Source organism: Candidozyma haemuli (genome assembly GCF_002926055.2).
Source record: "Candidozyma haemuli strain B11899 chromosome Unknown I_2014730914, whole genome shotgun sequence".
Classification (NCBI taxonomy): Eukaryota; Fungi; Ascomycota; class Pichiomycetes; order Serinales; family Metschnikowiaceae; genus Candidozyma; species Candidozyma haemuli.
In genome coordinates this window covers 209619-230711 of record NW_020289909.1, presented here as the reverse complement: position 1 = coordinate 230711, position 21093 = coordinate 209619, and the positions used below count along the sequence as shown (strand labels likewise).

The 21093-nt window shown below is 45.9% G+C and overlaps 8 protein-coding genes across 8 annotated transcripts; 6 read left to right on the top strand and 2 right to left on the bottom strand. All coding sequences in view use genetic code 12, as the record gives it.

The window, feature by feature from the left end:
• Nucleotides 1-446: 446 nt before the first annotated feature.
• Nucleotides 447-2129, top strand: CXQ85_005019 (U4/U6-U5 snRNP complex subunit; the record flags this gene model as incomplete). Its single annotated transcript, XM_025488623.1, has 1 exon — nt 447-2129. The coding sequence occupies one exon, from the start codon at nt 447-449 to the stop codon at nt 2127-2129; it is 1683 nt and encodes a 560-aa protein (XP_025343390.1).
• Nucleotides 2130-2807: 678 nt separating this feature from the next.
• Nucleotides 2808-6305, top strand: CCC2 (Cu(2+)-transporting P-type ATPase; the record flags this gene model as incomplete). Its single annotated transcript, XM_025488622.1, has 1 exon — nt 2808-6305. One exon carries the CDS (start codon nt 2808-2810, stop codon nt 6303-6305), a length of 3498 nt encoding a protein of 1165 aa, XP_025343389.1.
• Nucleotides 6306-6364: 59 nt separating this feature from the next.
• Nucleotides 6365-7261, top strand: CXQ85_005017 (uncharacterized protein; the record flags this gene model as incomplete). The annotated part of the gene is made up of 1 exon (XM_025488621.1): nt 6365-7261. The coding sequence occupies one exon, from the start codon at nt 6365-6367 to the stop codon at nt 7259-7261; it is 897 nt and encodes a 298-aa protein (XP_025343388.1).
• A 2554-nt stretch (nt 7262-9815) lies between these two features.
• On the bottom strand, nt 9816-12662 carry MTR10 (Mtr10p; the record flags this gene model as incomplete). Its single annotated transcript, XM_025488620.1, has 1 exon — nt 9816-12662. The coding sequence occupies one exon, from the start codon at nt 12660-12662 to the stop codon at nt 9816-9818; it is 2847 nt and encodes a 948-aa protein (XP_025343387.1).
• Nucleotides 12663-14092: 1430 nt separating this feature from the next.
• On the top strand, nt 14093-14650 carry GUK1 (guanylate kinase; the record flags this gene model as incomplete). Its single annotated transcript, XM_025488619.1, has 1 exon — nt 14093-14650. One exon carries the CDS (start codon nt 14093-14095, stop codon nt 14648-14650), a length of 558 nt encoding a protein of 185 aa, XP_025343386.1.
• A 2330-nt stretch (nt 14651-16980) lies between these two features.
• CXQ85_005014 (serine/threonine protein kinase) lies at nt 16981-18852 on the top strand (the record flags this gene model as incomplete). Its single annotated transcript, XM_025488618.1, has 1 exon — nt 16981-18852. One exon carries the CDS (start codon nt 16981-16983, stop codon nt 18850-18852), a length of 1872 nt encoding a protein of 623 aa, XP_025343385.1.
• Nucleotides 18853-19364: 512 nt separating this feature from the next.
• On the top strand, nt 19365-20363 carry CDC28 (cyclin-dependent serine/threonine-protein kinase; the record flags this gene model as incomplete). The annotated part of the gene is made up of 2 exons (XM_025488617.1): nt 19365-19410; nt 19477-20363. 2 exons carry the CDS (start codon nt 19365-19367, stop codon nt 20361-20363), a joined length of 933 nt encoding a protein of 310 aa, XP_025343384.1.
• Nucleotides 20364-20415: 52 nt separating this feature from the next.
• Nucleotides 20416-20985, bottom strand: CXQ85_005012 (uncharacterized protein; the record flags this gene model as incomplete). Its single annotated transcript, XM_025488616.1, has 1 exon — nt 20416-20985. The coding sequence occupies one exon, from the start codon at nt 20983-20985 to the stop codon at nt 20416-20418; it is 570 nt and encodes a 189-aa protein (XP_025343383.1).
• Between the last annotated feature and the right edge of the window lie 108 nt (nt 20986-21093).

The window sequence follows — 21093 nt, the reverse complement described above, 5'->3', positions numbered from 1 at the left end:
TACAGCGATATTTGAAGAAGTAAGCTGATCACGTGCCATAAATCACGTGCATTAGCCAAAATAAAAAATGTTCAGAAAGGAAGCTAACAGGGTCAAATCCATGTGGTGAAGCTTTCAATGTAGTAGAAATAGTATGTATGGTGCTTTACTCTAAAAATCTGCCTGTAAACCTCATGTATAAGTATCTTGTGTTACCCTATGCTTATGAGCCATCTCAATCCCTACATGCTTCAATCTTCTTGGTCCTTGACTTTTGTAACTAAACGTATCCTTCCTGAATCTATCACCTTTCAGTAACTGCCTCTATACTCAGAATTGGTCGTCTTCATACTTCTATCGACCTGATTATTCAAAATGTCCTGCATATATACGCACTTATCAAGAGATGGCCTTGCGAGTATACTGGGGTAAAGCATTACATAAAACACCTCCACCAAAAACCACTCATGTCCGACGAAATAGAACTTTCCGTGGAGGAAACCAATAAACTTCGAGCCCAGATCGGTCTCCCGCTTTTACCCGTTGAAAAACCGCCTCTGCTTGGAAAACCAGCCCTGTCTTCCAAACAAGAGCTCTCCATAGAAGAAACCAATAAGCTCCGAGCATCTCTAGGTCTCCGTCCAATTGTTGTTGAGGAGACATCCAAGGAGGTTAAAGAAGATGTTAAGAAAGTCAAGGAACCCTCAAAACCTACCCTGAAAGAGTATTCAGTGGATACATCAGGGAAGCTATTCTATAATGATGCTGGCTCAGACTGGCTAGATAAGGTTGGAAAGGCAAAGAAAGAGAAGAGGGAGGAGGCTGTTGCTGCTGAAGAGGATGCCTCGGTGAATGGCTTATCGGTTGGACATAGTGCTCAGGCTTTGGCTGAAGTGCAAGAAGGTGATATATTCACCCTAGAAGACCAGAATGTGTTGAATGAAGAGGATAATGAACGGATTGTTAATGAGAAGCTCTCAAAGAGTGAAAAGCTACGACATGAAGAAGCGGAGAAACGGAAATTGGCAACTTTGAAGTTTGGTATACGGTTTGAGGAGGATGAAGAAGAGGAACCGGCCGAGTTTGCCCAGGTTTCTGGCTCAACTATCCTTTTAGACCAGACAAAGAAGGTTGAGGAGGTGCCTAAGTCGGGAACTACAAAAGCAGCTGCGTTGTTTGATGATCTAGATGAGCCTAAGCCAGCTGCTGCCAAGTTCAAGAAGAAGTCTAAGAAGAGTAAGAGACTGTCGAAGAAACGAGAACTTGCTAATGACGAGGAACTTGAAGTTCACCAGCCGATGGTTACTGAAAGTCTCAAGTTTGACGAGGAAGAAGATGGAGACGACGGTATTCAGCAAGTGCTAGCGAAGAACCGTGAAAAACAGCAGAAGAAACGAAAGCTTCTTACCCCAGAACAACTAGCACAAGAAATACAGCTGCATCAAAGGATTGATATGAGAGAAAAGACTGGTGGTATTGTTTTTGACGATACTTCAGAGTTTTTGAACTCCATTGGGCAGAAGGAAGAGAAAGAAGAGAAGGCGCTGGCCTCTGAAGAAGAGAAGGAGGATGCTGTTGAGGCAGCTGATGGGGAACCGGCAGAAGAGAAGCTGGAGGAGACGAAACCTGATGAGGTTGACCAAAAAGAATCAACCAGCTCATCAACACCTAAATTTGGTAGTATGGCAGCAACGCTCAGTTACCTTCGTGGGAACAATATGGTTGATTCGGAGCTGATCAAGCAGAAAGAAGCACGTAAGCAGCAAGAACAGAGAGTCAAGGAAGCCGAACTTCTACGGATATCCATCTCCATTGAAGAGAGAACAGTGAAGCAAGAACTCGCCCTGGACCAATCTTACACAAGACTTTCCAAAGAAGAGCAAGACGCTACATTCGACAGAATCTTAAACGAACGTTTAGTTTCCAAAGGACTTGTGGAGCTACCCAAAGATCGTTACGCTTCCCGCAAGCCACAAGATAGACTTTCCACATACAACCCAGATGTGCAGCTTCGATACAAAGACGAACAAGGCAACGAGCTTGACCAAAAGCAAGCTTTCAAGCAGCTTTCACATAAGTACCACGGCACAGCTCCCAAGCATAAAAAGAAGAAGGTCGGTCACAAATCAGAGGCAGAGCATGTGGTGTAAAAACCGGGACCTGTCAAAAACGTCGTCTACGTCAATCTCCACATGCCAATGAAAAACTCCCATCTTCGGCCTACCCATCACATTGTTGTTGATTTTCACTGCATCAGCATTCTGTCAGGCTGGTTATGAGTAAGTCAAAGCCCCAGAGCCCCCAGCCTGAACGTTCAGTGGTCCATCCACTGCTTCTCCAGAACCCAAACCAAGTTTATAGACCAGGAAGGGATGGCAAAGGAAATTGGAAAATCACAGATTCTTCAAATTTTCCAGATTTTCACTTCCAACCAATCCCTTCTGCTGTGTCTGCAATGCGTCAATTGGCTATACATAAAGAGACACATTCATGCAGCAGCCGAGGAGAATTACAGCTGAGCGTCACAAAGGTGGTGCAACAAATGCAGCAGGGAGAGAGCAAATGGCAAGGAAAAGAACATTCTGGCGAACCAATCATCTTCCTATACCCTTTCCTTCTTTGCTTTTGAAAAATCACCCCCTTTTTTTCTCCAGCCAAGCCGAGACCGGCCGAGTCGGTAATTGAAGACGCCCTGGAATTGGCCTGGTACTGCATACGCCTCCCATCGCACACACTATCTTCTGCCATCTATGGCTTATTAAATGGGTTCCCAAGTCGGCCCTATAAAAAACTTCAACCACTTCTTCTGCTACTACTAACTAAGTAAAATGGAGTCTCGCTTAAATGTGGGTGGAATGACGTGTGCGGCTTGTTCAGGCTCTGTCACTGACGCGTTGGAGGCCATCCTGGGTGTTCAGAGTGTCTCTGTTTCGCTACTTACAAATGAAGCCAAGGTTGTTCATGGTGAAGATGTGGATGGTGGAAAATTGGTGCTGGCGATTGAAGATTGTGGATTTGACGCTCTGGTGGCGTCGCTGGTGGCGGTGGCTCTGCCGTCGTCGAAATCGGCAAGTACTACCAAGATCAGTGTTGCTGGTATGACTTGTGGGGCATGCTCTCTGAGCGTTACGGAAGCGTTGGAGGGCGTGAAAGGCGTGGAATCGGCTTCGGTCTCGTTGCTTACGAATACTGCTTCGGTGAAACATTCGCCTGGCGTGGGCGTGGAGGAGTTGCTAGGGGCTATTGAGGATTGTGGCTTCGATGCTACTTTGGAGTCTTCAGGCACTGGTGCTTCTGCTGGCGCTGGGAACTTGCTTAATACGACGTTTACAGTCACGGGAATGACATGTGGCGCTTGCCTGGCGCTGATCACAGAGGCGCTTGAGAGTCTACCGGATGTGGTGTCTGCGTCGGTGTCGAATGTGACTGATTCTGCGGTGGTGACACACTCTTCTGCTGTCACTGCTGAACAGTTGAAAACGGCCATTGAAGATTGTGGGTTTGATGCTGTGGCAACGTCCACTTCGCTTATTGGCGAGGAGGAAGAGAATATTGAAGAGCATGCCATTTTGCAGATATACGGCATTGACGAGTCTACCGATACCGCTTCGCTTCAGTATAACGTTGAAGCTGTTCTTAACAGCTTGGCTGGAGTGACAAGCTTCCAATTCATCTTTAAAGGCCAGGTGGAAGAGTCTAGCGTGGACCATGAAAACGATACTGGCGGTCCTGAACACCTTATAGACGAACTTCGGGTGACATACACGGGTAATGTCCTCGGCGTTCGTGCTCTTGTGGATGCCCTTAATAATATCGATGATCGCCTCCAGTTCGTTATCCTTAATTCTGTCGACCAGTCGCTTAACACAGAGTTGAAGCTTTTATCGAGGTCTAAAGAGATCAGCTATTGGCGTTCCACTTTCTTCTGGTCGCTTGTGCTTGGTCTTCCCGTCATTGTGCTTAATTTCACACAAAACATATCCTTATGGCGTAAACTTATGGTGTTCAATGGTCTTTATGTGATTTCTGTTATTGAATTGACACTCACGTCGGTCATCTTGTTCACATTGGGCGCACCATTCTTCAAGAAAATGGCTGGTTGTATCCGCCGGAAAGGTAAAAACGCTAATATGGATGTTTTGGTTTGCATGTCTACTCTGATGTCCTATACATTTTCTGTGTATTCCATCATTTTGAGTGTCTGGACAGGCCAAACCGAAAAGCCACCAAAAGTCTTGTTTGAAACAATTGCCATGCTCATTTCCTTTATCTCATTCGGTAAATGGATGGAGAACAAGGCTAAAGGTGCTACGTCAACGGCACTTTCGAAACTTGTTTCGCTTACACCAACCACCTGCTCGATCGTCACCGATCCCACAGCCTACCAGCATCTTTTGCAGAAGGATGGTAATGAGAAGCAGGACGAGGGACTTGCCGACCTTAGCACTCGTGAAATTGGGATTGATTTATTACAGACCAATGATATTGCTGTGGTGACCGCTGGCGGTAAGATCCCCGCTGATGGTGTGGTTGTTCACGGATCGTCTGAAGTCGACGAGTCCATCATTACCGGTGAATCTATGCCTGTTGTCAAGAAGAGAGGTGACATTGTCGTTGGAGGCACTATTAACGGACCTCATTTGCTCCATATGAGAGTCACTAGAGCAGGCAAGAATTCTCAGTTGCACCAGATTATTGATATTGTTAAGGAGTCTCAGGTTAGTAAAGCACCTGTTCAAAGGTTTGCTGACTATATTGCTGCTCGTTTCGTTGCCGCTGTTTTGATTCTTGCAGCAATCACTTACTCCTTGTGGTTCATTCTTTGTTCTTCCCTTCATGATGATAAACTTCCCAAGGCATTCGCCAAGGAGGAGAATGGTAAGTACTTTGTCTGTTTGAAATTAGCCATTTCTGTCATTGTTGTGGCATGTCCATGTGCTTTGGGTCTCGCTGCACCTACAGCTGTCATGGTTGGTACTGGTGTTGGAGCCTCTCGTGGTGCACTCATCAAGGGTGGTGATATCTTGGAGAAGGCCTGTGGTGTCAATGTTATCCTCTTTGATAAAACAGGTACTTTGACATCAGGCGAAATGACTATTGCCAATTCCAAACCACTCACTGACGACGTTAACATCACTCCAAGACAATGGTGGACCTTGGTTGGATCTGTGGAGAAGAACTCGGAGCATCCTACTGGTAAAGCTATTGTAGCTGGAGCCAAACAGAAATTAGGACTCACATTCGAAGAGGATACTTTCAGCTCTACGATCCAAGGCTTTGAGGTTTTGACCGGTTTGGGCGTGAGGGCCAAGGTGAATCTCGACAACACAACCTATGACGTCGTGATTGGCAACAAGCGGTTAATTGTGCGTGATTTCCCAGATGTGAGAGAACAACTTGCAGATATTTTGGAAAATGACCTCAAGGACACGATCTCAACCTGCGCACATGTTGTCATAAATGGTAAGTATAGCGGGTTTATTGAACTCGTGGATACGATCAAAGAGGGTGCTCGCGAGGTCATCGATTACCTCAGAGATGTGGAAAATATTCAAGTTGCCATAGTTACTGGAGATAGCAAAGAAGTTGCCGAAAGGATCGGTGCGCAGTTGGGTGTGCCAAAGGGTAACATTTTCAGTGAAGTTTCCCCATTGGAAAAGGACAAGGTGGTTGTTGGTTTGAGAGAAAAGTTTGGAGGGCCAAAGAACATCTCGATCGCATTCGTTGGTGATGGTATCAATGATGCTCCAGCATTAGTCCAGGCAGACGTCGGAATGGCCATCAGCAGTGGAACTGATATTGCTATAGACTCAGCCGAGATCGTGTTGATGGGTCTGAAAAACTCGAAGGTTAATGATTTGGCTGGTGTTATAACTGCCTTAAAGGTATCCGAAGCGACATTCCGCAAAATCAAGCTTAATTTTGTTTTCGCCACGATCTATAATTTTGTCATGTTGCCGTTCGCCATGGGATGTTTTCTTCCCTTAAATTTGATGCTTCCTCCAGGGGCAGCTGCAGCTGCTATGGCGTTCAGCTCGGTCAGTGTGGTGCTCAACTCGTTAATGCTTCGCAAGTGGAAGCCGCCCGTTCTTACCAATTTGGACAGCGATTTCAAGCTAGAGGAAGCGGCAATTGGAGATCAGTTCACCCTTCAACATTCCCTGCTTGAAGATTTTAATGCAATTAAGAGAGGAAGCTATACGGCGTCATGGTTCCCCAAGAGAATATTTCAGCGTATGAGAAGAAAGATAAGGGCCAAAGCAACTCGTATGAGATGTTGCCTCGTACAAGCTGAATCTGAAAAACGCCGTGAAGAAAAGGTATAAAAAGACTGGGATTTTCCCAGCATTTAGTTCGTCATCATATACCACGAAATCAGCATATAATGAAGCTCTTCAATGTTTGTATTGCCTTGATGGCAGCCACCAGCGTCTCTGCTCTTTCTACTGAAGATTCTTCATTCCTCGTTGCTAGAGCCAATGAAGACCAACAGTCCAACGAGGCTTCCAAAGAAATCTTAAAGGCGGTTACTGACGCTGCTAAGAAGCAAGCTGCTGAAAAGGGTAAAGAGTTTATGGATAAGAAGAAGGCTGAAATGAAGGCCAAGGCTGAAGCTTCTCTTGAGGACTCGAAGAGAATTGCCCATGAGATCTTTGAGAAGCTCAAGGTTCATTCGTTGATGAAGATGAAGGAAATCGCTGCCCACCTTTTGGAGCTTATCAAGCAGAAGATTGCCGATGCTGTTGACCTTGGTAAGGCCAAGGCTGGTGATCTCGTCGACACCAAGAAGGATATTGTTCAGGATATCGTTGACAAGAAGTTTGGCAACACCACTGAGAACCAGCTTGTTGCCAGAGAGTTTGACGACTTTAACCTTGAGGAGAGAGGACTTATCGATGATGCCATGGTGCAGATTTTTGTTCTTCTTAAGCGTTCTGGCTTGATCAACAGCGTTATCAGACAATCTTTGGTTGACGAGCAGGTGAGATCTGGTGTTGCTAAGATCACTATTGAGTTGATTGAAGCTGATGTGATTCCATACACTGACGTCTTTGAAGCACTCAAGGACTCTGGCTTGGCTCTTGACGTGATTAAGTTTTCGCTTACTGACCAGGAGACTCGTTCTGGGCTTATTCAGCTTATCATTGAGCTTATCCCAGAGTTGATTCGTTCAGGTGTCTTGAACCCATTTGACTACATTGGCGGGCCTGGCATGAATGCTTACGCTGAGGGTGCTACAGTTAGTACTGTCGTTGCTCCTACGGCCACTGCTGCTGCTTAGGGCCCAACCTAGTATGTATTGAATTTTTAGTATATTTCGGACTTTTCCTTGTAGAAGCAAGTTGCAGCCAGTGAGCGGCATTTTTGACTAATCAAAAGGCGCTAAGCCCCGATCGTCCCGACAAGATGACCATTAGACTTGACACAAAGATTGGATATCCCAGATGAGGTAGTTTGCTGCTGGAAGTGAAATCCAAGGTGACACAAAATGCAAGGTCGAAGATCTAACGGTACTAAAATTCCGAAGGGACAAACAAAGAAAGAGAAAGATTTAGATTGGGCCGAAGAGTTGCTCAATCCAGAACAATCGATGCATTTTGACAAGGCAAGTGTATGAGTGAGCTCGAAGCACAATGGGAAGCTGTTGCGACAAGCCTCTGGTCAGCCAATAGAAGGGTAGAAAAGCCTCAGGAACGGTTTTAGAATGGGAAGAAAGAAAATAGAGAATGTAGTTTAAGGGGTTGCTGGGGAGGGGTGGAGAAATGGCTGGCTGGGGATGGTTTGGTCAACAACTGGAAGAAGGTAATTCCTCTCTTTTTCAATTGAAGGCAACTAATGCATTGAGATCTCTTGGCTGGATAGAAAGCGATACCAAGAAACCGTGCTCAAGCCGTTGCTGGGCAAGACAAGCAAATAGTAAACAAGCCAAGGCAGAGTTTGAAGCGAAGGCTCAAACTGGGCTTTTGAGTAAAGTAGCTTTAGGCTTTCCAAGAGAAACGCTATCACCTCAGGGTATCTCTGAAAATTAGACAACCTTTAAAACTTCAATAACTGAAGATAAGCAATAACAGAACCTCAGGCTAGCGCCTAAGGTTCTTGCCTAAGGTTCTTGCCTAAGGTTCTTGGGTTCTTCTACAACAAACATAATATAATACACTGTATTAATCATATAATATACACCGAGTAAGAAGTGAAGCCCGCGGCTATGCGTAAAAGTCTAAGACGAATTTAAAAATTAACCAATAGTTTTTCTGTTAAGGCTAGACCATTTACAAAGCCAACAAAGCACCAGCAGCCAAGGCAACGGCACCAGCGGCGAACTGCTTGTTAGCAGCACCCTCGTAGGTGGAAACGTTGGCAACGGTGGATGGGTGGTGCTTGGCTGGGCAGTCAGTGACCTCTGGACCACAGTCGGTGATGGTGACCAAGGTAGAAGAAAGGTCAGTAACGTAGGTAACGTTAGCGTGAGCAGAGACGGCGGCGGCAGCGGCAGCGAAGGTAGCGACGGTGGAGAATTGCATAGCGAAAGTAGTTGTGATTTGGATAGAGAAGAAAAAAAAAGTTTAAAAAAACTAGGGAAAATCTTCTCCTTATATAGACTTTCTGGCGAGAGACAAAAATTTTCTTTATCTTTTGTTTTCTTTTTTTGCTGTGTTTTTTGCACCCATGATTATGCATAGACCACAGTTTTTGACGCCCATCCATGCACGCCAATGCCTTCTGTCTGCTGTACACCCACCCCAATCCGGCAAGTGCCCTCCCAGTTTAGGCCATGGGCGCCCGCCGCCTGGCAATGACAAGAAGAGGTGGAAAGTGGTGGATGCAAGGAATCCCACTAAACAGGTTGCTGGCCAATCAGAGACCAGATGTTTTCCCACTAAGCAGGACAAAAGCACGAAAAAAGCAACGGCTCCAGCTTTCTCTGGTATCTGGGATCTGCTGTTTCCAGCAATCCAAGGCAGACTAAAGCACAAAAGGTAGACCTGCCTTGTGTTTGCTGGTGGAGAGTTATTTTTGGCAACATCGGGCCAGGAGGAAACTTACCAGGAGGCTTTCGTCCATTTTTTGTTGAAACATGGAAAAGCCTCTCCTGGGAAGCCTCTGCTGGGGCTGGAAGCCTCAGTGGATGCAAAAAGCAGCCGCGCAAAGAGCAAGTAAAGTGGGAAGGGTGATTTCTGCCATTTTCCTTTCTTTTTTTGAAGAAGGGCAACGACAGGGCAGGCCTGGACGGGCCTTCCTTTTTCTGGCATTTTCTGGCGTTTTTTTACCATTTGCTGTTACTGTTTGGTGGGTTCTGTTGGTGCTGAGGGTTACACACCGCTCTGTGTATTCGTGTGCACGGCCTGTCATATGCTCGTGCGTGCTATTTTTTCATGTTTTGGCTTCCTCGCTTGCAAACCATGCATCTGCCAAAAACCGCCTGCCCAATATAGACATCCACCTGCCTTTACTGAGTTTGTGGAAGTGTTTGGCAAGAGCGTGTTTGGGGGTTTGAACAACCTTAGTGGTTCAGTGGTTCAGCCAGCGCCAGCGAAGCTGGCAGTTGAAAGCCTCATGGCTTGTCTTCCAGCCCTGGTGAAGCCTGGGGACTGCCCATTGTTCTCACTTAGTCCCATTTCTGTCAACCTATAAACAACCTTCTTGGGGAAAAACAATGCAACACATCTCTGGGTACCCATGCAGGCGCTAAGCTAGTGCCTCAAACGGCTGCCAAAACAGGTGTCAAAGCCAGTCGTTTGGAGCCACATTGGTGCCAAGCCATGCTTGCCCCTTTTTTTCTTCTCTGTCTGTCTGGTGCTTGATTTCCCCTGGAATCACTATGCTGGCTGCACCGCCTAAAAGGTGCTTCTCAGATTCACATTCTTGCGTGAGTACCAGCTAACAAAGTCTTTCACAGCCATTCTGACTCTTCGATTGTCCTTGTTAGGAAGAGCCACGTTGATTGATCCGATCAATTTCTCGATCTCCTTGCCGCTCACGTTCGGGAGACTGCTGGCTGCGTTTTGGAGCCAGCCAATGGCTTGTTCTGTGTTGGGAGAAACTGTCAAGATCTTAATCACAAGATCGTTAGCGTCGACATCGTTGTAGAATTTGAAAATGAGGCCTTGGAGCACAACCTTAATGAGCTGCTCGCCGTGGTTGGATGAAACCAAAAACTGCTTCACGGCTTGTTGGATATGCTGAGGGTCGTCGTCAAAGAATGAAATCGGTGGGTATGGTGATCCCCACGAAACGTAGTCAATGAAGAAATGCACACATGCAATGAGTGGGTTGTATTCTTCACATGTGGTGAGCGTGAGAATACCAGCATGAAGAATCGACTTCATGAGCTGCTCGTTGCTGATGGTCTTGTTAGGGTAGAACATGAGTAATTCGGTGGACATGTTGAAGAAATCTTCAATCACATCGGGCATTTCTCTGATCGAATCAGGCTTCTCTTTGAGCAACTCAAAGAAAGATGAACTCTGCTCTAAACCAAGACCATATACAGCAGAATGGATTTCAGGACTGACAGTGTCGTCGCTAAATTCTCGAAGCAATGAAGCCGTAACATACAAGTAGCATCCGTATGTGGTAGCACGGAACCCATTGTGAATTGCCTGGGCAATTTGTGGCAAGATAGGTGAAATGTATATGCTGCAGCTGTGCACGGCACTCTTGATCACCTTGATGAAACTTTCACTCACATGAAGCGACATGTTGAATTTCTCAAGGACAGCTTCAACAACTGGCCAGATAGAATCAATAAAAAAGTTGGCAATAGGGTACTCTTTGACTTCAAAGTTCAGTGCTCGTAAAACCCTCAAGTAGATGCTAAGAAGCTCAGCTTCATCGTGTAATGCATTGGTGACGTTTGCGTCTTGAGCAGACCCTTGGGTAGCAAGGTGCTTCACTCTATTGATGGTAGGTTCCAAGAACATTTGGGATGTCTTATACTGGTCCTCAACTGGCATCTTCTTAATAACATGAGCCAAACCCGTCATCAAATCGTAAAGAGCTTTAGGTTTAAGCTCAGTATGCACTTGCTGGTAGAGCATGTAAAGCTGCTCCAAGTAGTTGACAAGTGAAGATGCACAGTCCTCACAGAAGAACATCAACGCTTGGCATGTAGCGTTGTAAATGTCATCCTTATCAACGGGGTTCAACCGACTGACTAGATCACCCTGGAACCCTTTAGTGATATAGTTAAGCTGCGGCTCAAGAGCTTCAGGGTTCTTCGCTGTCCAGACAGAGTACCTGCCCAACACCAACGTAGCAGCATATCTCAACTTTGGATGTTCTGGTAATTGGACAAGCATTTCCATAATAGCAGGTAAAATGGTCTTCTCCTTGGTAGAAACTTCTCTGGCCATGACCCTCATGCTGAAAAGGGAAGCTTCCAAATGCTGCCAAGGAGTATTGGACTGGGATAAAAGTGACTGGAGGTGCTGGAATGGGATACTGAGTGCCTTTTGAGGACCAACCACGGCACAGCAATCCTTCAAGACATCTCCCATCTCGTACCTAAATTCCTTAAACTTATCTTCTTGCTCCTTATCACCTTCGAAAAGGTCATTCTCGTTTGTTCCCACTGGGTATGCGAGGTGCTTGATAATCACCTCAATCAACAGCAAGTAGATATCCACAAACTCTGCCCTGGCAGCTTCGAACTTGGGAAGAGTGATCATCTGCTTGAGTTCGTACCAGAAATTAAAAGTATACTTCACCACGTCCAAATCTTCATCGTATTTACAGCAGTTGAGCAAGATTTGGGCCAATGGCTTGAAATGAGCAGCATGCTTAGCAATCAAGACATGCCACAGTTCTCCAGCTTCGACATAAAGCTTGGTGAGCCCGTCGACGACCTCTGGGTCGTCCAATCTATCAGGATGGGCAGAATAGAACTCATGAATCTTAAGGATCTGGCCGTATAAGGCATCCACCAAGGAGAAGTTATGGATATCTCTTGTTTCACGTAAAATAGAGCAAAGACACTCCACGGCCTTTTCAAAAGTAGCTTCTTGGGTAATGGACTCGAAAATTAAATGCACGAATAAGTCCACCTGGCAAATGCTCTCAACAGGACACTCCTTGATCCATGAGTTAAGACAGTCCAACACAATGGTAGAAGGAGCAGTCTTTTGTTCAATGACGTTTTTAAGGAAAAGCAAAACATTCTCCACGTTATGAGTGATGAGATCAGCGGATCTCGAGTTGAACTCTTCATCTGTCAATGCTGACTTGTTTGTTTCAGACAACTCCTCGGGCAAAACCTTGAAAAACTCAAGCAAAGCTGGCATGTATTCAGGCTTGGACGATAAAAACGTGGAAATCTCGTTCATAGCGCCTTGCCATTCCAAATACTGAAGGGACAAGTGGGCTAATGTAAGACACAACTGAGTCCTGATTAGACGATCACTTTCGTTGGAGTAAATCGCCAAGAGCTGTAGAACAGAGCCCTTAAGTTGATGCAACAGCTCCTGAGGAACCTGTGATAAATCATACATGGACTTTGCCTTGAGGGTCTGTGAGGCAAACATCTTATACTCCAAAGGCTCATTGGGATCCAGTAACAAGTCATGGGAAACCTGCCAGGCCTCTGAGGATTTCTGGAACTCTTCCAAGTGGGAAGCAGCCCTTTTCTTGTCTTCCTGGCTTGCTCCTGAGTACATGGCGCCAAGCGCCTGTTTCACTCCATCCATGGTGTAATCTGAAGAAATTCACTATGGGCCACAGAGATTGATTTAGTTGGTGATGGTATGGTTTGTGCACGACCATGATCTGGGGTCACTTTTACGGGCAGACAAGGCAGGACCAGGAGGGAAGGGAAGAGATAGAGGGTTTGGGAATTTTGGATTCAGGAGAATGGGGTTAGGGGTTAGTGGGCTGAAGAGGGAAGTGGTGGTCCTGCGAATGGGAGTATGTGGTTGAAAGGGAGAGAAGGAAGGATTGGTGGAAAACGGGTATATAAGGAAGGCCAAAAGGAGAAAGGGGTGTTGTTAGAAGGAGCTTTTCAATTACTTTTTGAAAAAGAATTACTTTCATGAAGAAGTATTTGTTGGTGTGTAGTGTTCTGGAAAGTCGGAGTAGGTTAGCAAAATGGCTGCGAAATGATACAATGCGTACATAATGGAAATACAGTGAATATAAGGAGTACGGAACTTCCCGAAGTTTATGTAATTTTTTAAGCTGGGAGGGTCTAAAGTGGCTCTAGACCTTATAAGTGTTCGTTTTAATGCTTCTTCTTCCAGAAAAAAGGGCAAAATTGTGTGCTCTGGCTCAACTAGCTCAGGTGATGCCTCAACCAATGGAGAGTCCAGTGAAGTCAACGAGGCGGAAGAAGAGTCAATAATTCTAAAATGTAAAAGAGACTCTCAGTCGTCTCGTTTTAACTAAATGGAAAGACACTGGGAGGAAAACCATCAACTATTCAAATTATCATGGTGATTCTACTTCCTATGAACACACGTCTTGAACGTACATTGAGTGTACGCTTGGCAGAAAGGTCAGTACAGTTTGACATACTTTTTCTTAATCAAGAAGACCATCCAAAGACTTGGAAATAAGAAGAGTATTCGACTAGAAGGAACCTTCACTACAAGTATACATCACCTATGGAAACCAATTACATCCTCTCCCACAGTATATACTGTTCCTTAGAGACACCAGATGAGTCCTATCAAACCTCTAAGGTCCCCAAATAACCAAAGAAATAAAACTCAAAGAATGACTTTCCAAGCAAAGCCAACTATAACAACCAACAAAACCAGCAAAATAACAAATGGAAGACTCTTAGTGCCCCATCTGACGTACCCTGTCGTCTCCAGCCGTCCATGTACCCTTTTTCGCAGCCATTTCTGGCCTCCATCACCAGTCCATGTAACTTTAGAAATAATAAAGAAAGCCAGTTTTTAAAGTACAGAAGAATTCAAAGAAAACACAGTTACCAGAAAACACGTCTACTTCACCTTCTCCTAACTGGAAACCACCAGATCATCCTCTCTCCCTCCCCCTACAGCCTCCCTTTAGCGTGTATTTTTACACGGTGCGCGTTGAAGTGGAAAAAAAAAAGTACATACACCATCGTCAACTGGTAAATACCAACCGAACCGTTCATTAAACCCTTAAAAATATGCCTAGACCCGTCGTTATCTCTGGTCCTTCCGGTACCGGTAAGTCCACTCTTTTGAAGAAGTTGTTGGCTGAGTTCCCAGACAAGTTTGGCTTTTCTGTTTCCAACACTACTAGAACACCAAGAGCTGGTGAAAAAAATGGTGTGGATTACCATTTCACCACGGTTGACGATTTCAAGAAGATGATCGACGAGAAGAAGTTCATCGAGTGGGCCCAGTTCTCTGGCAACTACTACGGTACTTCCATCAAGGCCGTGGACGACGTGGCTCAACAGAACAAGATCTGTATTTTAGACATTGATATGCAAGGCGTCAAGGCTGTCAAGCAGCTGTCTCTTGATGCTCGTTACTTGTTCTTGAGTCCGCCTTCTATAGACATTTTGAAGGAGAGATTGACTGGCAGAGGTACTGAGACTGACGATTCTATTGCTAAGAGAATCGAAGCTGCTGCTGCCGAGATGGAGTACGCTGAAACCGGTGCTCACGACAAGGTTGTGGTGAACGACGACTTGGAGAAGGCGTACGGTGAGTTTAAGGACTTTATCGTTGCCGAGTAGATGAGAATGGAGCCAGGGCGGCCCATATAAGATATTAATGCATTTTAGAATAGGACTGGGGATTTGTAGGATGTGAGGAATGGAGTAAATGGAGGAAGTGGGGGATGGAGTAAATGGAGGAAGTGGGGGATGGAGTGAATGGAGGAGGTGACAGGGGTTTGAAGGTTTGGTGTTGTAGTTGGGCTATTGGAAGGTTGTTACTGAAGATTCAGTAGTTTCAGAGTTGACGTCCCTTCTATATGCTTTTCAAGGTGAATGAAAGCCGTAGAGTGGCCTTGGAGCCTTCACTGACGGTAACCTTTATGTTCTTTCATTGCAATTAGCGTTTCAGAGCATCTTGGTCCATGATTACTCCATCATGGCATATTTTGCACCCAACTAAACACTTAATGCCATTTCTTTCACCACAACACCAATAGTCACCCTTGTCTCAATACAGTGATCCTTATCAAACCCACTTCACAAGCCTCCTACCCCAGCCAAGTGTTAGTGTCATTCATCCAGGCTTTGTCAAGCAGAATGTGCCAAGTCCTTGATCTGAATTAGACTTTCCAGAATTCCAAAACAAAGAAGCCCCAATTCTAGAAACCTTCAGATCCTTCTCTCGACCAGGCTGAGCCGGATAGAACAAACAGCCATCTACCGGTAAGCCCGAAGCAACCAGCCTAGCATAGCCCTAACCAACCAGTCCTACGTCCAGTATATCCACGGCAAACAACGTCAACCTCTTACTGGCCACCCGCCAGCCGTAAAAAACCCTCTTACGAAACTCTATTTGTCCACATTCACTACACATTTCCCGACTTCCGATTCCCGATCTGCCTAAACTTCAACTGACAAACGCTGTGGAACATCACACAAAGTCCAAAACAGACAGCCGAAGAGAATAAGCCCATGAGGTCTATAACCTGGCCATGCCACGTTGGCACGGCTGTAGTCAAATAAGCGATGATGTCAAGCAGCTGGTTAGGAGGCTATGACACAGCCTCTGAGGCAGAATAACCTTTTCTGCCTCGAAGCAGTGAAACCGACCGATGGAAGTAAACAGAGGTACATAGGAGAGAAGGCAGAGGCTGGATTAGGTAGGTGGAAGCGGTAGACATGAAACTGTTATGCTGAAGGGCGAGTCCATGAAGGTCCTACGGCTTCCGGCTACTAGCGGGAGTAGACCAGTCCATGAAGGACAACCAGAACAGGCAGTAGCAGCCAGAACTACCAGGTACTGCCAGAAACAAACACAGCAGGCCAGAACCATAAAGACGTTTCCAGAAGATTTCAAAGTGCAATAGTTTACCCTTTCTGGACCCACTTCATCAAATGGACATGGCTGCAAACTTTGCACCCTCTGCTGCCAGTGCCAGCCTCCAACCTCTGCTCTGGCAACGCCGGAACGGAATTTGCGTATGCCGCAAAGAGGCACTCATACGGCGCCAGCCAATCAAACACCACCCCTACAAATATTATTTCTTTACGACGTCAGTAAATTCAGGACCTCCTCTGATTCAGCAACCATACCAAACCTCCATGAAACTTTCATGGCCCACCCATTCTCAGTCCCCTCTGTGTCCCCCTCTGTGTCATTCAGCTCATGCTTTTTTCGCAGCCATTGTAGCCAAAACGCCACCTCCTGAAAAAGAAAGACCCAAGATAAAAAAAGAAGAATAGCAAAAAACAAAACTTCAGTGGCAAACCGTTTCGGATCGGAAGCTTCTTTTTCTTCCTTCCCTCCTTCTACCTCGTCATACTTTCTGTTTTGTCCCTTTTTCGCACCCGCGCCGGTAAACCAGAAACAGTGACAAACAGTGACAAATAGTGAGAAAACTTGGAAGCGTGAGTGAATCTGTCATAGCCTGGCTGCGAAGAGCAGGAGGAAAGGGTCCATTCATTTTCACAACCAGTGGAGCTAGAAAAATATAAATTACACCGTCGTAACCGCCGGGACTGGCTGATCACAACCATGTAATTTATATCCTTCTACGACCTCTGCCCATGGAAATACATGTACTCCATCACCTCTGCACGGCGGCCCTGCTTTCGCAGAGCCTTCTTCCTGCCTTCTGCCTGCCCTCACGCTTTTCCTCTTTTGCTGCCTCTTTTTTTTTTTTTTTTTTTTGCGCCTCACCTGTCCTTCCTGTCCTTCCTGTTGCCATTTAACTGTTTATCTTTTGTGCGTTTGTTTTAGCTATTTTTTTTTTTTTTTTTCTTCCTCCTCTCACTCTCACCTGCTTCATTCCACATTCCAAAACGGTCTCTCTGAAGGCTGGAGGCCAGTCCTCATATAATTTTATAACAAGAACAAGAACAATTTAAAAATGGGGGAAAAGTCCAAAATGTCAAAGTTGGGCAGACTCTTTGGCGTGCTGTCTTCGTCATTGCACCTTCCGTCGCTCCATGAAAAAGACAAGGATAAGGAGAAACATCCTCCTCAGGTGAAAACTCCTGATAGAGAAAAATGGCTGCTTCTGCCTCAGCTGTCGGCTCCACAGTCGCCGGTGCCTCGTGAGTCTGCAAAGAATGGTGCTTCTGATGCAAAGCTTGCTTCTCCACTGATCCCTGAAGATGGTGATGATGTCTTGTATCCTTTGCCTGCTGACAAACGGTTGCTTTCACAGCAAGGGCTGCCGAAAATCGCTGCTCTGGCGGGACCTGATAACGGAGCGCTTGCGGGCGTTCAGTATGACCATTTGGTCCATCCACAACCGCTAATGCTGGCTCTTCAGGATAGCTTCCCACAGAAATCTCCTCCCACTTCACGCCCGCTGTCGGCAAACTCACATTCGGCTGCTCAGCAGCGAAAATCTTCTGGCCTGGGCCCGGCGGGTGCTACGCTTACTGCTCCTGGTGCTTCGGGATCTAAGCTGACGTCAGTTTCCAGATCTCTGAGTGCCAAACGGAAAACGCCGCAGAGCACCCTGCGTCTGCTGGGAAACTTGTCTCCTACGGGCTCCCAGACTCATTTGCCTAGTGCCGCTACAGCTCCTCCCAAACAGCGGTTTAAGATACTTGAAGATGGTTTCCACGAGCACAACTTGCGTGCTACTAAGCGCCAGGAGAAACTTAGCAATATGCTTAAGGATCTTTTGGGTGCTAAGAAACTTCGAGACGAAGCCAAGCTGGCCGTGCCAAATATCCTCTCGCCAGTTCAAAAAGATGCAGAAAACAAGCCTAAAGACCCTGAAAAACCTCCCACTCTTTTTGCTGGTTTGGTCAACCAGGTGAAAAACAACACATCTCCGTACCAGGTGCACGGTGAGCTTCTAGACCCGATGAGCCAGCAGGACTGTCGTTCTTTTGTCGAGAAGTACGGCAGATGCCAGGAAGTCATTGGTAAAGGCTCCTTTGGTGTTGTTCGTGTAGCCCACAAGAAGGTTGAGGCTTCCGCTACGAGTTCCGATGAGGTTTTGTACGCTGTTAAGGAGTTTAAGAGACGTCCAAACGAATCAGAAAAGAAGTACTCTCGTCGTTTGACTTCGGAATTTTGCATTTCCTCCTCCTTGAAACATCTCAATATCATTGATACACTTGATTTGCTTAAAGACGCCAAGGGCGATTACTGTGAAGTCATGGAATTCTGCTCTGGTGGTGACTTGTACACCTTGATTATCGCTGCTGGTAAGCTTGAATACGCTGAAGCTGACTGTTTCTTTAAACAGCTCATACGAGGTGTCAACTACATGCATGATTTGGGTGTTGCCCACCGAGATTTGAAACCAGAAAACTTGCTTTTGACCCAGCAAGGTGTTTTGAAGATTACTGATTTCGGTAACGGTGAGTGCTTCAAGATGGCCTGGGAAGAAGAGATCCAGCTCAGTGAAGGTATCTGCGGCTCGAGTCCATACATTGCTCCTGAAGAGTTCACCCAGGAGCATTTTGACCCTCGTTGCGTTGATATCTGGGCTTGTGGTGTCATCTATATGGCCATGAGAACCGGTCGCCAGTTATGGAAGTTGGCAGATCCCAAGAAAGACGAGTTTTTCCAAGAGTACTTGACCAAGCGGAAGGACGCCACAGGATATGAGCCTATTGAGGCGTTGAAGCGTGCCCGTTGTCGTAATGTGATCTACTCGATCTTAGATCCAATCCCCAACCGTCGTATCAATGGCAAACAGATTCTTAATAGTGAATGGGGCCGCGAGATCAAGGTCTGCGCTGCTGGAGACGGCCAGCTCCAGGCATCGGTGCTTAATGGCAAACAGGAATAAGCTACTTTGGCGAATACCATGACAGAAGAAGAAGAAAAAAAAGGTCTACATTGTTTTAATATCCCCCTTATGCATGCAGTTAGGACCCAGCATTAATATCAAATAGCGATGGCCAGGAGGCCCGGTACCTACTTTTCAACACACTGTAGATGTAGTAACAGCTGTATAATACCGATCTGATAATTGCCCCACTTGCCTGCTATTTATACATTGACGCTTTTAAGCTTTAAGCCCTAATGGCTGCGAAACCCAGTACTACCTTGATACGCCTAAACGGTCATGATCCAGGCACGCTCAGACCAAAAGGAGGCACCCAAGCCAGGCAAATACAATCAGGGAACCGATATTATTCCATTTAATCAAAAAGAACCAAATTTAAGCCTCTTTTTGGCCCCTTTGATGGGTGTTTATGGCACACCCGTGCCTCCCGTCAACCTCCCTCCAACATACTCGATCTGTTACGCGAATAGACGCGGTAGTACTACTTTCTTCCTCATACATTATACAAGGGCATGGTGGAGCTTTCTGATTTCCAGCGCCAGGAGAAGATTGGCGAGGGTATGTATATTAATTAGGGGTTGCCATTTGGCGTCGTTTTCCATCAAATCTTTGCTAACCTTCCAGGAACATATGGTGTTGTCTATAAGGCGTTGGACACGAGGCACAACAACCGAGTGGTGGCCTTGAAGAAGATCCGTTTGGAGTCTGAGGACGAGGGCGTGCCTTCGACGGCTATTAGAGAAATTTCGTTGCTTAAAGAAATGAGAGACGACAATATCGTTCGTTTATACGACATTATTCACTCCGATTCACATAAGTTGTACTTGGTGTTTGAGTTTTTGGACTTGGATTTGAAGAAATACATGGAGCTGATTCCACAGGGCGCCGGTTTGGAACCTTCTATGGTGAAGAGGTTCATGCACCAGTTGATCAAGGGTATTAAGCATTGTCATTCCCACCGTGTTTTGCACAGAGACTTGAAGCCCCAGAACTTGCTTATCGACAAGGATGGTAACTTGAAGCTTGCCGATTTTGGCTTGGCCCGTGCTTTTGGCGTGCCTTTGCGTGCTTACACCCACGAGGTTGTTACTCTTTGGTATAGAGCGCCTGAGATTCTTTTGGGCGGTAAACAGTACTCTACTGGCGTGGATATGTGGTCTGTGGGATGTATTTTCGCTGAAATGTGCAACAGAAAACCTCTTTTCCCTGGAGATTCTGAAATCGACGAGATCTTCCGTATTTTCAGAATCTTGGGTACTCCAAACGAAGAAGTCTGGCCCGACGTCACATACTTGCCTGATTTCAAGCTCACATGGCCAAAGTGGGAGCGCAGTGATTTGGGCCCACATATTCCTACCTTGGATCGTGACGGTGTAGACTTGCTCGAACAAATGTTGAACTATGACCCCAGCAACAGAATCAGTGCCAAAAGAGCATTAGTACACCCATACTTCCAAGAAGACAATGACGAAGCCTACGACAGCTACCCTCGCTCTGTGAACATGGGGTGAACACACCACTCCACCATCAACAGTCACTCATTATTCCTGCCTTTCATTTCATTCACTTTCGGTCACGGATACAGACCACGTATAGTAGCATTGCAATAATTGCAACAACAATCGTTCTGTAGGAAATTAATATAGGCTCAGACATGCTGGCCATTCTTTGGTTGACGTAGTTATCGATATATTCTGACGAATAGATGGGAGTTCTCTTGGGGTACTCTTTGACCTCTATTAGTGGTTCTGTTTCTTCTTCAACGGGTTTAAAGAACGCTTCGTATTCAGCCAATTCCGCTTTCATTGAACCCAACCGAGTAATCATTGCATCGCTTTTATCTAGTGAAGTTTCTAGTAGCTTTTTATGCCGAAGTCTATAAGACTCTAGTGTATCTAGCCTTTTGGCCATGCTGTGGAATGTAAAGTTGATGCAATCATGAAAAGATGCCATGTCGTCAAGGAACTTATTCAAGTCCAATTTATCTGTAAAGACGAGCTCATCAAAAATGGAAGGGGCCAGTGAAGAAGGTGATTCTATGGAAATGCACTCGAACAGAGACGCATCACCAGAGTAATCGTCAAATATGGTGCCCTTGTCTAGTGGCAATAATGGATGGTCTAGGGACGCCATTGGAGGTGTGGCCAAGATGAGTCAAGTAGAACAATCTTTGTGGTAACTTGAGAATAAAGAAAAGAGCTAGCATGGCATTTTAGAGTAATGTTATTAGAGCGTCCCGAT